The sequence below is a fragment of the Balearica regulorum genome, chromosome 2 (assembly GCF_011004875.1).
Source record: "Balearica regulorum gibbericeps isolate bBalReg1 chromosome 2, bBalReg1.pri, whole genome shotgun sequence".
NCBI lineage: Eukaryota > Metazoa > Chordata > Aves > Gruiformes > Gruidae > Balearica > Balearica regulorum.
Window position 1 is genome coordinate 43,123,034 of NC_046185.1, and position 16,418 is coordinate 43,139,451.

General features: G+C 37.0%; 1 protein-coding gene across 1 annotated transcript in view; it reads right to left on the reverse strand.

The window, feature by feature from the left end:
• The window catches only part of RP1 (RP1 axonemal microtubule associated), a 209,716-nt gene that overhangs the window by 11,847 nt on the left and 181,451 nt on the right, over positions 1–16,418 (reverse strand). The window contains exons 49-54 of the mRNA XM_075744095.1: positions 6,556–6,763; positions 4,883–4,942; positions 4,393–4,571; positions 3,592–3,814; positions 327–481; positions 119–194 (exon numbers count right to left, since the gene is read on the reverse strand). Of these exons, the coding sequence (XP_075600210.1) occupies positions 119–194; positions 327–481; positions 3,592–3,814; positions 4,393–4,571; positions 4,883–4,942; positions 6,556–6,763 (901 nt within the window). The remainder of the gene's footprint in view (positions 1–118; positions 195–326; positions 482–3,591; positions 3,815–4,392; positions 4,572–4,882; positions 4,943–6,555; positions 6,764–16,418) is intronic.

The window sequence follows — 16,418 nt, forward strand, 5'->3', positions numbered from 1 at the left end:
AAAATAGCCAAAGGAAATTAATCTGTATTTAACTCTAGCAGTGATTTCATTGCCTTTAACAGGAGGCTAGCTGTGTGATTCACATCACTGACTTTAGAGAGCAGCAAAAGTACTTTACCTGTTTTACTGCTGATCAAAAGAACAGCTTTCTCCAGTTCTCCCAATTCAACAGCATCCACGATAACTACAAATGACTAAAATAAAATTATTCAGTATTACTATCTTAAAGTGTATTACTTAAGTATATAGGAAGATTTGAAAATAATGTATAGAAAGTGCAAGAATGGATTAAAGGATACATTTTAAAGTACTTTAAAACAGAGTACCTCATTGTTCTCTCCCTGCTGGACATTCTGCAATGACCAGAGAAGGGATCTGTCCCCTGTGTCACCGTGAGTACCATATATACATGCAGTCATATGCACCAAATTTCTCTCACTCAAAATGTTTCTTGAAAATACTGTTAGATGATATGTAACCACTGCAATAGCAAGCAGGAAGAGATCTTGTTAAGACTGTGCCACAACCTTGCATAGCTACTTGACAACGTAGCAATGTGCAGCCAGATGTAATTAAACATTCAAACACTTGAAAATGATACTAAAATTCAATTTTTAAATTTTTTTCCTTAATTTTGTCCTGTAACTATAAACACTGGTGATGCTGACAACTTTACGTTAAATTAGAGACAAGCATGCTTTATCCTCTTTATAACAGTAGTACATTATGGAAAAATTACCACAGTCAGTTGCCTTTTTCTTTTTAATGGCAAATGCCTAATAGACAAAATCCTAATAAGTCTCAGGCTCAACAGTCCATCCAGAAGACAGGGTCAGAGAGAGGACTAGAGACAGACGCACATCTGATGTAGCTCAGGCATGATCTTAAATGGACATCTTATGCCCATCATGGCTGGAGGTTCCAGGTGAGTCTGGCCAAGGCAAGTAAGATCTCCTGTCTTATCACGGCCCTGTAGTCAACTAGGGATTGAGTTGAATGAACTTTGGATCAGATTATACAGTGGATAGAACCATCAGAGTACCTTGTACAAAGAAGGGGCAATTGCAGGAGACTAATGTAGGCAAGGGAAGAGGGCTAAAATGCTTAAATGGTGGTCTTTGTTCAGGTAGTAGGATCCGGCCATCGTAGGGCAAATGTGGGTAAGTAAGTAAGCTTTTATCTCCATAGTGTACTGAATAGATTGGAGAGGGGAAAGATGAAAGAAATATCTGAAAAGAAGTTACATGCAATAAGAATAACAAATATGAATGCTACAACTCCATTAATTTTATAAAATTCTGATTATTTCATAATCTCAGTGTGAATTATGGCTCTGTGTTAACTTTGTGGAAATAATCAACTATTTGAAAGTAGCATACTACATTTTTTATTTCACCTTTCCACTATTTAATTGTTTTGCCTTAAAAACTATAATAGTGCAAAATTCACCTTCTGTGCAGCCCTGTATGTGAGAGAGAGAGAGCGCGAGCGAGAGAGCGCACCGTTTCATCCCTGGGGATTCCTGAGGAATTTCAAAGGAAGATGCAGTGAAGAGAAACTATTTATGTATATACTCAGCTGGAGAACTCTCCCCATTAACACACCCAAAGGCACATGTGTGCACAGCCAGATCTCAAGGGTCTGCACTGTATTTTATCAACTGTGTTTTGATGGTTTCAATTAGCCATTAGCATATGCTTCGTCACAATCCCTAGTACAAAATAAAACAAAGGAAAGGATAACTAAGAGATGAAACACTAAGGCACTCTATGAATGACAGAGCTCTATCTGAAATTTAACAGCACAAAGCTTCTGGTTAGGGTGATTATGATCAGCTACTTTCCATTCCAATTAACAGAATACTGGGTTTGCTTTTAGCTGAGAAAAAGAAAACCAAGGAGAAGATAAATTAGATTTAGAAAGCTGACAGAAAAGCAGATCTCTTTTGCACAATAAATTGCAAGTATGTTTGTGTGTAAAGGATCAATTTGAATTCCACGTGTGCCGCCTGCTGTGGACCCGCTTAAAGGTCTTTTGGACATAAAATGGCAAAGATTTGGGGGAATTTGTTTTTTCACTGTCCTAGTTTTTTTCTTCACTGTGGTTACAAATCCCTCCTTGAAGACTTCTAAACCACACGTGGAAAGAAATAAATGCAACAGAGTTGAGCTATTTTGTTTGTTTGTTCTTTTACCTAAACAGATAGGTAATAGAATACCTATTCTTTTGTGTGTGTGTGTGATTATTTTTGTCTCTTGATCTCATAGTATTGTACAAAGAAGGAAAATATTAAAAAAAAACCCCAAACAAACAAAAATATCAAAAAAAAATACCCCAAAACCACAAAGAGTGGGAAAGTGATTTTTTTCAACCAAGAGGCCAGTGACAGAGCCAGTGTCAGAACCAAGGTCACGAGGGTTCCAGTCTCACTGCCCATTTAGCAAGCACACTGCATCTTTCTCTCACCATTTCTGTGTGCTTGTACATGTACCCTAAATACTTCTGCATGTGACAGCGATCAGTCTTTTGCAAGGGGCACACTCATGTCCTTTATGTTAATCTGAAGGTCCTCTTTGTTTCAACCTTGTGTATAGAAGATGAAAGCCATTAAACCCTGTTCTGTACTCACACTGTGCAAGTCTTCAGGTGAAAATAACACCTCTAAGCAATATAAAATCTAAAGCCTAAATACAAAATTTAAATTTTCAGTCCCAGCCAAAATATGCAAAAAACCTTCAGCCCTTGTTAATTCTACTGAGATTACTTGCATGTTTATGTTTAGACACATGCAAACACCTCACTGAAACAGGGCCACAAATTCCAATCCAAAGCGTATTGGGGTAGTTCGTTTAATACCTACTTCAGCTCACTTTGGATGAACTGACTTATTCTTTACCCAGGTAAAACTCATTTGTTTTCTGCATAAAACTCAGAATATTAAGTATCATTATTTGGTCTGTTTATTAAATTGAGAATTGTTCTGTTATACGGTGGCATTCAGTAAGCATCACATTAGAAGAATATGGAAGATATGGTGGATTTTAGGTGAAAGGGTTTCTTTTATTTTGCTGAACAAAGCTGACATATGTAAGACAATTGTTGAGGTAATTTTAACAGGCATAAATATTTGGAGTGTATAAAGGTAATAAAACTGATGCTTATATGTAGTTTTGCACTGTTATTTACTGAGCATCTTTGTTTGGAATGTGCAAACAAAAAATAGCTTAATAGTAAATGAGCTATAAAAATCATGTTGTTAATGTCAGTAATATGAGCAGCTGAGGACCAAACAAAGGAGAGTAGAAATATTACAACATTGCAAGAAAGGGATATCTCTTATAAATTGTCCTTTGTACCATATAATAATCGTTCCGTGCAATGAAATGAACATTGCGTTTCCTACTTTATGGTATAGAAATTAAGCTGAGTGGATAGTATTTTCCTTCATACATTTTAAATTCTTATCCAGACTTTATGAATCATTAAATAAAGACAATAAAATTTTCTGTTTTGATAAAGGCTTCAATTGTAATATTAGGACATGTTAACCTCCTGGACCACTCTACCGCTTTAAAGTAGATTTATACCTACCAGAAAGTGCTTCTTTTAACGGCCACTCTACAGGGAATTCAATCCATCTGTCTCCATTAAGAGAAAGAGGAAGTGTTTTATTTATGGTAAGACTAAAGGTATCCAGGGTTGATGTGTTCTGCATTTTAAAGTGACGAAGAGACAACTGGGATATGCTGTTTTCCAAACTCTGGAGACCAAGTCTCACTTTATAAAGCGTTCCCAGATCAGATGGTAAATGTATCTAAGAAGCAACAAAAACAATGAGTTAGCATCCAGAGATATACAGACATAGGCATAGCTAATTTACAGGAACAGGGGAAGTTTTCTCTAAAGGGGTCAGCGCAGACCTAGCCCCATTTGAGTCAGTCTTGGTGCTAAAAGTCCCATCGAGTTCAAAGGCAGCAGAACCAGATTGACTGTAAGCACTTATGGAAACATTAGCTTTATACTCCAGGGGCATTCATTGTAATTATTCTATCAAATTCAGATTACATACTGCACTGATTTCTAAATGTACCTACTTAATGTTAATAATGTACCTACTTAATGTTAATGCTATTTAAATTGATATGCATTATTAACTATGACTATTTGTTGACAAAAAAAAAAAAAAAAAGACAAAAAAAAAAAAGCTTGATCATCATGAACTTAGCCAAAAATGGAAAATGAAATCTGGTGTGCAACTTAAAATTTCAGTTCTGCTTTTCTTGACTATTTAAACAATAGTATCTGCAATATTTACAGCACTACATGATTATTTCTCTTTAAAAGGAAGCTCAAATAAAATTTAAATATAGACAAATCTCTATATTATTTTACATCATATGTTATTTGGTTCTTAGCCTGATGTTCCACTTTGTTTTCCATGGAAACCGGATTTGACTTGCCGTTGCTTCCATAAAAAACCATAACCAAGTTGGATATATTTTCTGACAACTTTTCAAAGTCTGTTTTTGTTTCTTCTTGATGTTTTGTGAAATAAATCCTCCATCTGCCTTCTGAACAAATAAAATAAGGAAAATAAAAAGGAAAAAAGAAGATTAAAGGTGTTTCTGTTTTCATACATTAACCAAGGTACCTGAGATAAAATTCCTAAGACATATACTAGTGTACATGGGGAGCATTAATATATAAGCATTTAATCTGGGTGTTGATCAGCTCCCAAAGTATATTGCCATTTCTTACTATTACAAATGGGAAAATATTGTCAGTACTACCAAGTGTAATGACGTATTGTGTTGAAAATGTTCTCACATTATTATTTCAGAACTGATGAATAAAACAGTCAATGTAATGGCAGAAGATATACCTGAATTCATTTGTTCTTTTCCTAAAGGCCAGGCAGAAGTGCTCCTCCTCTCCTGAATTTCTAATTAAAAAAAGATTGAAGGCCAAATTAATACTTTTGTAGAACAGTGTCTAAATGATAATAAATGCCTGTATTCATCTCCAGTGAGGCAATTGACTGAGTATTATATCATTTAGATTAACGATTTAACTAGGAAGTGTAGAATGTGATTTTCTACCTAGGCATCATTTCCTACATACCACCCTATTTAACGTACTGACTCTAGAGCTAGCTCTTTACTATGAAACAGTTATAACATGAAGATTCAAGTATTTTTCATTTTAAAGCATTTCTGTTTCATTTATACAATTTATGCCTTGGATGAATCAAAACTAATTGGATGGTTTTAATGCCCATTTTGGGGCCTCATGTTCCTCCCACTGATATCAGCTCCCATTGATTTCAGTGGGATTTGATATAGACCAAAACTACTTGTAAACATTATATAGAGGCCTGAACCAAAGATGAAAAGCCTTCTTTTGAGATCACAGCCAAGGTTGGACTTGCCAATCATTGTCTAAGAACACTCATAGGAACACTTTCTCCTTCTACCAAACCAATGCATTCTGGTAGAAATATATTTTTTTTTAATTATTTGAATAAAATCATGTTATATAACCTTAAATACACTCAATAATCCCAACAATCAATCTAAAACAAAATTGAAATTAATTGCTTTTGGCCAATAACACCTTCCTCTTTTTCTTTCCAGGTTTCAAATGATCAAAAGCTAGAGATGATAAAACAGACGAAATGGATTGCACTGGAATTCTGCTCAGTCTCAATAGGCTGCTGCTGGACAAGCACCATCATGCCAAGGTGGATGCTGTGAGTGTTAGGAGGAGAAGAACTAGAATATTGTCTGTAATCTAAAGACTCATCTATAATATCTATTTACTTCTCTTAGGGGCAGGATCAGTAGAAATACATCAGGCTTAAAGGTACATACTGGGCTTCAGTTGCCTGCTCATCTGGTTGGGGTGTGCTGTGGTTCCCTCCTGGCTTGCACACTAGATTGTGTTTGTATTGAAACCACGGCACAGGGAGGGAGGATGCACGTTTCCTTCTTGTCTTGACAAAGAGTGCAGTCACAGGCAGTGGGGTCAAAACTGCTCCTCTGTGGACTGATTACCCACGCAGTATCAGCCAAAAGTATGTTCAGTTTCTGGCAAAAGCTATCCAAACATTGTGGGATAAATAATGTAAAACAGTCTTCTTGAATACAATGGAGACATTTTCTCCACTGCTTAAACGTAGTTTGCCCTACCATTTACCTCGCTTTTACTGTGTCTCGAAAGTAACCAGCAGAAGTATTCGAAGCTTAAAAATTGTTTGCAAGTGGCAAAGTAAAAGACTTGGAGAGGCAGCAATTTGTAAAGAGAATGTACCAAATTCGTTGCCATTTATGCCACTGTAAATCTGGAGTAACAAAGCAGAAATTATCCTCTGGCAAATAGTGTTATTAAATAGTACTAAAACGCAACAGCGTTCAGACACACTAATTCCCTATGTAATGGCAATGGTCTGCTGGAATATTTTAAGCCATAGCTTGTTTATAGAAGCAAATCACATAGCTGCATTCTGCAGTTTGGAACAAATTTCTTAGCAAATGATAGTTTGAAGATAATATTGACCTGTGGCATTCAGAGCTACTGAGGCAGATCTTTTTCCATCGCGTCTGTCTTTTAGCCATGTTTGAGCCATAAACAATGTTTCTGCCCCTGCAGCTGCTGCCTCTTTCACAATAATCTTCTCCAGAAACCAGTCAGAGCCTTTTCCTTTTTCAACCACCACCACTTGCAGAATCCCAACATCTACTGCTTCCACTTGAAAAACATCCACCTGAAAAATTCAGAATCAAAAAGACATATGGAAATAGAACCATCAAACTGCACACAGCCTTTTGCTTTATTGAACTGCCTTTATTTTGATCACAAGGGGTTTTTTCCATCTTATTTTCTCCCCCATCCTCTCCGTCCTGCTGAGGAGGGGAATGATAGAGCAGCGTGGTGGGCACCTGGCGTCCAGCCAAGGTCAACCCACCACACCAGCTTGCAACTTAATGACACCCACCATGAATTAAAATATTGAGCTCAAAATTGCAGATAACGTATGATGACCTATTTAAAAAAAAAAAAATCTCTGGAAACAGAAAAATTTCAAAATTATTTCTTCAGCTCTGGTCTTGATGGGTTACCTTTAGCTTTTCTTTCTCATTTTTCATTAATACATGTACATTTGAATGTGTGCGTGTGTGTGTGAACTACACCTTTCACAGATTCCTAAAAATAATCACCAACCTGTCATTGAATTACTCCATGGCTTCTTCTAGACTGAAAGGTAGTGTTAATTCAAAAACTGATATAGTGCATCATCTAACCATCACATCTGCACCGCCCCCCTACATTTTCATGTCAAAGGGGAAAATGAGAACAGCAAGCTGAGAATAATTTTAAGGAAAAAGTGTTAAACAGGCACTTGAATAGCTATACTTCCTTATGATGAGCCACGGTTATTAGCTGCTTAGTAAATTTAGACTGGCAAAAGCATAAGATGGAAATGAAGGTTCTCAGGATAATGATGTCCTTCAGCAGAAGAGCAAATACATTAGAAGGGCTTAAATTCTAGATGGAGTGCAGGGAAAGAGGCTTCTCTTCACATTTTCCATAGTAAAGTCAAAAAAGTAATGTTTAGTGTCAATGCTACAATTATATTTTATTACCTATTGGACTAATTCGATGATTGAATACCATTAATCCGAACTCTTAATTTACCTTAATTGTGATATGAGGTTGATCACCACTTTATTCTATCTGTAATTGGATTGGTAAAGTTATAGCATCATGCTTGAATAAACGTAGAATGGCTTGTTACACTTATTTAATAAAATGTACTAAAAATGCACATGGCTAGAAGATGGGTGAAAAACGCAGATAAACTCAAGTAAGAAACATACAGACTCCTGTCTCTGTTAGTAAATAAATATTTCCAGTCCCCAAAATGTGAAAATGTGTCTTAAATTTACTGCTCATCCTTGCAAATGGTTATGTTTATACTAATGCATTATTTATTTTATTGGAAACATATGAAGAAGCTTTTGTCAGATTAGAATACTCATTAGAATAGATTTATTTTTAAGAGAAAAGAGTTTTCCAGAGGTTGACTAATTTAGTGACACTATCATCAGCATCTCCAAAAAAATCTATTGCCGGTGATCCACTTTTGGAAGGGAGAGAGAGTTAGGAATAAAGGAAAAATACAGACAATACTCTGCAGACTTCTAGACTTGTGCTGTCTCCAGAAGAAAGATAGTTGGTTTTGACTTGCACTAAGCTTGACAGTTAATAAAGTCTATTAAGCTAGAAATCTTCACAAAACCGCAAAAGTACACCATTTTCCATAGCGTGAAGGATTCTGAAAGCACGTAATAACTCAGGTACAGCATATACTATGGGTTATTCATAAACTGAATAATCCTGCCGCAGGTAACAGAAAGTTTGTATATATAGGTAATGCATGAAAGGTTTTCCAAATCCTTTTTCCTCTGAAAATAAGTATATTTTGGCTGAATAAACATTTGTGAAAACTGTGATGTTTGGTTTGCATTAGACACACTACTTCATCATTTGCCGATGTGCAATTTAAATGGGCCCATTTTAGATCACATAAAATCTCAGAAATCCATGGTCAAATTTGCAGATGATTCAACCATCTAATAAATTTCAAGGTGAAAAACTATTAACTAGATGAGGAATTGTAACAACTTGGGTAAACTCACTTCACAGGCAAGATTACATTTTCTCTTTATGTGTACATTTGAAAATCTGTGTGGTGTAATGAGCTTTATTGTAGTCAAGAGACCAAAAAAGAAGCAAAAGAGCAGCAACTATAATTGTTAGAGCCAGATGACCAATTTGATAGAGACAGTTTATTTGCCAATTTTAATCCACTTTTCTCCTTATAAACTGTCCACAAACAGACAGATTATGACATATATTTCATCATAATTTAAAGAAATTGAATAATTATTAATAATTTAGCTAATATTTTTGTGGATTAATTTCAGATTATTCATAAAATATAGGAAATATTTGAGTTGTTGACAGGTCTTGTATGTCACATGATATTCTATCTCTTACTTGATTTACAAATGGGGATGTTTTAAGTTACTGGAGGCTTAATTCTTCTGCAAAAAGAGAAAGAGAGAGGGAGAAAACACATAGAAGATAGGCAAACCTACAGAATATAAAACATTTCTTTTTCATTTCCCCTTAGGGAAAAATGTTAATTGTTTTTTAGTTACTACTAGCAAATTAGGTTTGAATAGAGAAAAGTCACCTTAAGTATTGATAATAATATATATTGTCTAATTCAGCAGAGCTTATATTGAATTTTCTCAGAATAGTATTAAAACAATTTGTGTGGATGTACAGCCCACTAAATTTTCTTAACTAACACTGTCTGGAGAAAGAAAGAGATTCTCCAAGACTGAGCAGCTGAGACTGATGGTGGGAGAGCCATGCATCCTCTATGACCCAAAAGAGCTCCCCTAGTAATACCAGAATTGACACTTTTCATATTTCTTGGATAAGAAAATAAGCACTGAAAAATTCCTTAAAAACGATCATACCAGCAACCCTTTCAGACTATTTAAAGTTTATTTTTTTGTTAACTCCTTTTCTTCAAAGGTTTCTTTTTATCCTGGGACCCATGTTTTGAGCATTTCCTTTGAATCTATGACCCAGTTTGACTTTATTCAGTACTCTTCAGTGTCAGTGCTGGGAACTGGCTGTAGCAGTTGCAATAGCTTTTGTAACAGAAGAAGCATTTGAACAGTCACTATGCAATATTTACCTTTATAAATGCCAATCATTTTATAGGCTCAGTACCGAGACTTGATGGTTGGTTAATGACGATATTCCCAGCAGAACTGAAAATGGCAAGTCAAGACACACCATATGCTTAATTTCATCAACCTGTATGCACAAGTGATTTCTCATACTGCTAATGTTACTATCATTTTAATAGGCTTTTATTGGAAAAGGAGTTAGAGTGTCTAGATAAAGGACTTTTTCTATTAAGCTTAGCAAACCTATTGATTTGCTGCCTGATTATTTTGATCTCACTTGTTAATCTGGAGAAACTCCACTGAAGAGAAGAGAGTTTTAGCTAGCACTGGGAGGCAAAATAAAAGCCTCTGTAATGCTGAGCTCAAATCAGAAACAGTCTCTGAACATTCCTGTAGAAGGAGATAAATGAGAAAAATAACTTTTGCTGAGACGTCCCCCTTCAGACTGTGGTCCCATGAGTTCTTCCAGTTGTGCTGAACTGAACTCCTCCACCCTGTCCCAAATGTTTGTCACATCACTACCTTCTCTTAGAGGGAAATTATCACCTTTTTAGCTGTGCCAGCATAACCATACAATCAGCCTCTCTCTAGCCAAATTTTATCAAGACAGACCAAGTAGAAAAGCCCAAATTATCGAGAATATTAATTGCTTAAACCAAATCAATGTTTGAACAGAGTGAATGTATGTCACTGTGCCAGCAGAGTGAAGGGGTGGAAACGTTAGGTGTTAAGCAGCAGTGATGACAAGCACTGGTAGCAGTACTGTCTTGGCCCAGCTCAGTGCAAGAATGAACAGTGCCTCTGACTATGGCCTCAGCATCTTGTAATCTGTGTTCTGTACAAATGCTTCTTTAGAAATAGGGGTTTCCATGCATCTAAAAAGCCAACCCCATATTTCGTCCTAAATTCACGTATTTTTGCAAGCGTGTTTTTGTTTTCTGTTAAATTCTCATCCAGAAATTCATTGAAAAAACTTTATCTTTACATGAAAAAATTAGATTAATTTAAATTGCAGTGAATGCATAATTAGAGGTTTCTGATAACCTACAATTATCATGGTTCATCCATCTTCAACAAGATTAGTGAAGAATAAATGAAAGAATAGGGGCAGTAAAAAAACCCATAATAATATTTGCCCTGAAATGACCTTGTGTTAATTTGCTTAGTATAACTGGAACAGAACCTTTTTGAAACGGGATTTGTATTCATAGAACAGCAACAGGAGTAAGAAAGAATAGTAGTACATTATAATAATCAGCAGCTATGAACATTCAACTAGCTTGTAAAAGACATTTCAATCAGACTTAAAGTAAAATACATTTAATAAAATGCAGAAGGACTGCTACAGAGACCAATATCATCAGCCACATCCAAATCTGTAAACACACATTATATTACACAATAGAAATGAAAAAAAAAAACCCCACAAACCAAACCAAAAAACCCTAAAGACAGACGTCACTTTGGACAAACTCAAACCCATTTGATACAGCCTGATTGTTGGACTGATTTAATAACAGTCCAAGTTTGAGATCTGGTTTAATAGGCAAAGAAAATAGGATGGATGTAATTTTCCTCAACTTCAGTAACACGTATAATTATGTAATATTTTGATTAAGACACTGTAATCCAATATTCAAATGATTCTCATGTGGGCTCAACCTGGCTGATAATGGGACAATAAAATGTCTAACTGGTGAGTACCCAAGTGCAGCTGTTAACAGAGAATATTTTCAAGCAAATTTCATTGTGGTGAGGCTAATGAATAAGCTTATGCTGTTTAGGATTTTCATGAGTTAACTGAAAGAAAACAAGATTTTAGAGATGATGCAAAACCAATTGCTAGCTATGACACTTGAAGAAGTAGGGTGCTAAATTGAAGAGTGCTCTGAAAAGATTTGTGAGAGTTAATAAATTACTGTAAAGCCTGCCTTCCAGTGAATCAAGCAGTCCAATCTGTTTAACTCGTCAAAAGCATACTGATTTGTTTATTGTCAGAAATATTGTCAAAGGTAGCAGAAATTTGGTGTGAGTGGCCTATCCAGGCTAACAGTCAAAAGCGTGACAAAATCCAGTTCCTAGAAGTTAAAGTTTGACAAATTTAGACAGAAAATAGCATGAATCTTAAAAAAAAAAAAAAAGGATAGTTTAGCTTTGAAAAAACCTTTCAACTAGATGAGCACTTCATCACTGGAAGCTATTCATTCTGAGTTAGATACATTTTCTAAACTATTTAACTTCAACTGAAGTTAATTCAGTTCTTACTGCGTATTTTACTGAATATTTTCTTTGCTGAAAAATGCAGACTTGGATTGACCATAGCTATTTCAATTTTTTTAATAAATCAAGCTAATAAAGTCAGCTGTATTTTATTTTAAAATTATCTTGTTTATTAAAAAACTGAAATAAATGTGGCATAGAAATCACTCACCCAGCTTTGCCTATCTAAAATAAGTCTATAGTCAGACAATTGGTTAATTTCCCTGCAAAATCTTGAGAAAGCAGTAGGTGTACTTGGAGGATAATTCATTTCATTCTAAGATAAATGTCCAAATAAAGGGAGAAGGTAACCACCTCCTGGAAGCATCTACTTCACTCCCTTTCTGTAGAAGAAGCTCAAACTGTCATGTTAGAAGAAATATGTACGTTACAGGCAACTAAAGCTAGGTGAGATGTATTTCAGCTTCAGAAATGTAATTTATGTAATTTATTTTTGAGCTCTATATAGACCACATACAAGTAATTAATTTTAGTGTTAATTTTGTCCACTTTTGAATTTTTGGCAACAAAGTTTTACACTTTTTCTTGCCTGCAAGAATATGTCAGGAAAGCAAAATTAATTATTCACACAGCTCTAATCTGTTGGCCAGTGTTATGTAGGCAAACTGGGTGATTGCAATGGTATGTTCTAGCTCTGCCTCCTATAAATCTATTACTAACTGACTCTAAGTACTGGTTAGGAAATACCATCCTGGAAGTATCACTGAGAACTGCACATGGCTCAGAAATTTGCCACTGTCTCCTAGGGTTATACAAAGCTTTAGTTATGTTCATTCTTGTGCTTTTCTTCTGAGCGTTTCTGAGAACCTCTACCAGTCTTTCCTTCACTATGATGGCATTCCATATTTTCCTAGTTTCCATCTGAATAATCCTTCTACTTCATGACCAGATCATTTTATTGTTCACTTCTGTACTACAATAACTTGGCCAGCAGCCTCCCACTATGATTAATACATTTGTGATCAATGACATTTTGCAATTATTTAATCATTATGTCAGATATGCTTTCCGTAAGAGAAGGTTTATCTGCAGTTACACAGTTATAGCATTATGATGTGGTGTGGATGCTGCAGACAAATACTGACTTCCTAATAGTGGCCATAGTACATTGTCCCACATTCGGCCCTTTTTAGTGCATTCTGTCACACGTGGATTTTTTCCTGAAGTTTTTTTTTTTTTTTTAAATTGCCAATGCTTAATCTATAAGTGAGTACTGAAACTGAACACCAACCATCACCTCTCGCTGACAATTTTTGTGTGTGCTGCAGTTACCATGGTACCAACCTGAGCAGTTGATATCTAAATATAGGGCAGGATAAAGGATCTATCTTTTTAACAACTAATAGAATGAAGTAAAAATGCACAGAGATTTTACTGCTTCAGTAACTTAGAGTACTTAAAATATTGGAGATTAAAATACTTAAATATCAATCAACATATTCAGTGTAGTTTACTGGCTTTGATGGAATTGATCTGAAAAACTCCACATTCCTAAAGAGGAAATTTATGGATAACTCACAGTCATATGACAGAACATGCAGCAAGTCTATCAAAGACCGTATAAAGAAGGATAAAGAATTTCATTCACTGAGAAATGTTGGGTGCCAGAAGCAATATGGAGATACCGTAAGGATTTCATACATCTGGGCCCTGGTTTTTACAGAATGTCTACATTGAGAATACTTGGTTCAAAAAAGTGTTTGTAGTGTGCAACATTTATCAGACTTAAACTGACTCATGAAGTATGTATAAATACTATTAGGATTTCATGAAAGCTGAACTGCTGAGATTGCTTTGTCTATCCTTACAGTTTTTAGGAGAACATCAAACAAGGCATGAATGTCATAGCAATTTGAAAGAGTACGGGTTTTGCAGCACTAGTCCTCACACTCATTTGTCTGAGTAGATCACCAGAAGCTCAGCTCTCTTGGTGACAGTGCTGCTCTCGCAGACATGGGGTAAGCTACAGGGAGCTTACTGGTGAATTAATGTTATCATGCACATTAGTTTATATCTACAAGTGCTCTGATGGGTTCACAGGTGTAAGGACTTTCGAAAGACACAAAGCAACTTTTCAGATGTAGGAAGCTAATTCAGTCTTTTACTATCATGTAACTCAGCTCATGTATATAAAAGACCTGTTAAATGAGAGAAGCATATCTTCAATCCACTGCAGTCCCGTGAATATTGTGGTGGGTTGACCCTGGCTGAGGGCCAGGTGCCCACCAGAGCCACTCTATCACTCCCCTCTTTCATTAGACAGGGGAGAAAAAGTACAATGAAAAAAACTTACGGGTCGAGATAAGGACAGGGAGAGATCATTCTCTAATTATCATCACGAGCAAAACAGACCGAACTTAGAGAGGGAATTCATCTTATTTATTACTAAGCAAAACAGAGTAGAGGAATGAGAAATCAAACCAAATCTTAAAAACACCTCCCCCCACCCCTCCCATCTTCCCGGGCCCAACTTCACTCCCGGCTTCAACCTCCGCCCCCCTCAGCGGCACAGGGGGACGGGGAGTGGGGGTTACGGTCAGTTCCTCACGCGGTGTTTCTGCCACTTCTTCATCCTCAGGGGGAGGACTCATTGTTCCCCCGCTCCAGCGTGGGGTCCCTCTCACGGGAGACAGTCCTTCACGGCCTTCTCCAACGTGAGTCTCCTCCACGGGGTGCAGACCTTCAGGAGCAAACTGCTCCAGCGTGGGTCCCCCACGGGGTCACAAGTCCTGTCAGCAAACCTGCTCTGGCGTGGGCTCCTCTCTCCACGGATCCACAGGTCCTGCCAGGAGCTTGCTCCAGCGCGGGCTTCCCACGGGGCCACAGCCTCCTTCAGGTGTGTCCACCTGCTCCGGCGTGGGGTCCTCCACGGGCTGCAGGTGGAATCGCTACACCCCCTCATCCTCCCTCCATGGGCTGCAGGGGGACAGCCTGCTTCACCATGGTCTTCACCACGGGCTGCAGGGGAATCTTGCTCCGGCGCCTGGAGCACCTCCTCCCCCTCCTTCTTCACTGACCTTGGTGTCTGCAGATGTTCTTACATCTTCTCACTCCTCTCTCTGGCTGCAAAAGGCGCTCTCTAACTGTTTTTTCTCTTTCTTAAATATGTTATCACAGAGGCGCTGATTGGCTTGGCCTTGGCCAGCGGCGGGTCCGTCTTGGAGCCGGCTGGCATTGGCTATATCAGACACAGGGGAAGCTTCTAGCAGCTTCTCACAGAAGCCACCCCTGTAGCCCCCCCGCTACCAAAACCTTGCCACGCAAAACCAACACAAATATTTAAACATTTCTGTGCATTTCTGCATTGCTAAACTCTTGTTTGTAGCAGCCCTGACATTCTGTGAGACTAACACCATATTTTGATGTGATTTCTAACAGAAACACCGTTCCAGTTCACTAGCTGTTACTATATGGTCAGGGGAAAAAATATTGCAAAGAAAAGCACATTTTAAAATGTCAGAACGACTGTTAAGATTCAGAATGCAAATTCTGTGCCTGTTACACTACAAAATCCCCTAAACCACCAAGTCCAGACTCTCTGACTGCAGGGGTGCTTGGCACAATATGTGATTGTGTTGGTATAGAAAGAGACATTCTACACTTGAGAGCCTTTTTGGAGATTACTTATAAAGGGAAGAAAACACTGGGAAATTTCCAAAACATGTCATGAACAAAATGTTGCTGCAAAGGCAGGAGTCTTCCTTGCAGTATCAATTTTCACTTTGTCAATTAACCAAATACCTTTGCTGTATTTTCACTGAACACGGAGCAAATCAAGACTTTTCTGTGTTTCTCTATTATATATCTACAAGGAATTTCTTTTTAGGGCCCTAAAATATTCCTATGCTGATATCTACTTTTAGAAATATAAGGATACTGTGTTACATTCACACACTGCTCCTATAAAATGTCAAATAAGTAATGAAGAGATGGGTACATGCCAGCTCTGATTCTTACTCCGTGAAACAGAAAAATTCTGTACCATACTGAGGTAGACGCCAGTACTATAAAAACACCCTTCAAATTATGAATCTTTGTAGTTCATTTCTGTTCTCTTAGGCAACATTTCTGGATATACACCCCTGGTCCCTCTTCATTAAAAACTACTAGTCTGGAAATCAGATTGCTCACTTGTGGAATTAGGATTTAAGGAGAAATCCAGTAAAATTTACATTAAACTAACTTTACTCCCTGAGGACAAAAGGAGTGCAGCTCTAAAATAAAATTACATCAGCTTATTAATAAACCATAATCTGAATTTCAACATTAGGGAAAACAGACATGCCTTTATCAAAACTGAGTACCCTCATCCACAAGTATTTAGTCCCTTAAAAATAAAGGTTTAAACTCTCTCACTTTCTTATGAAT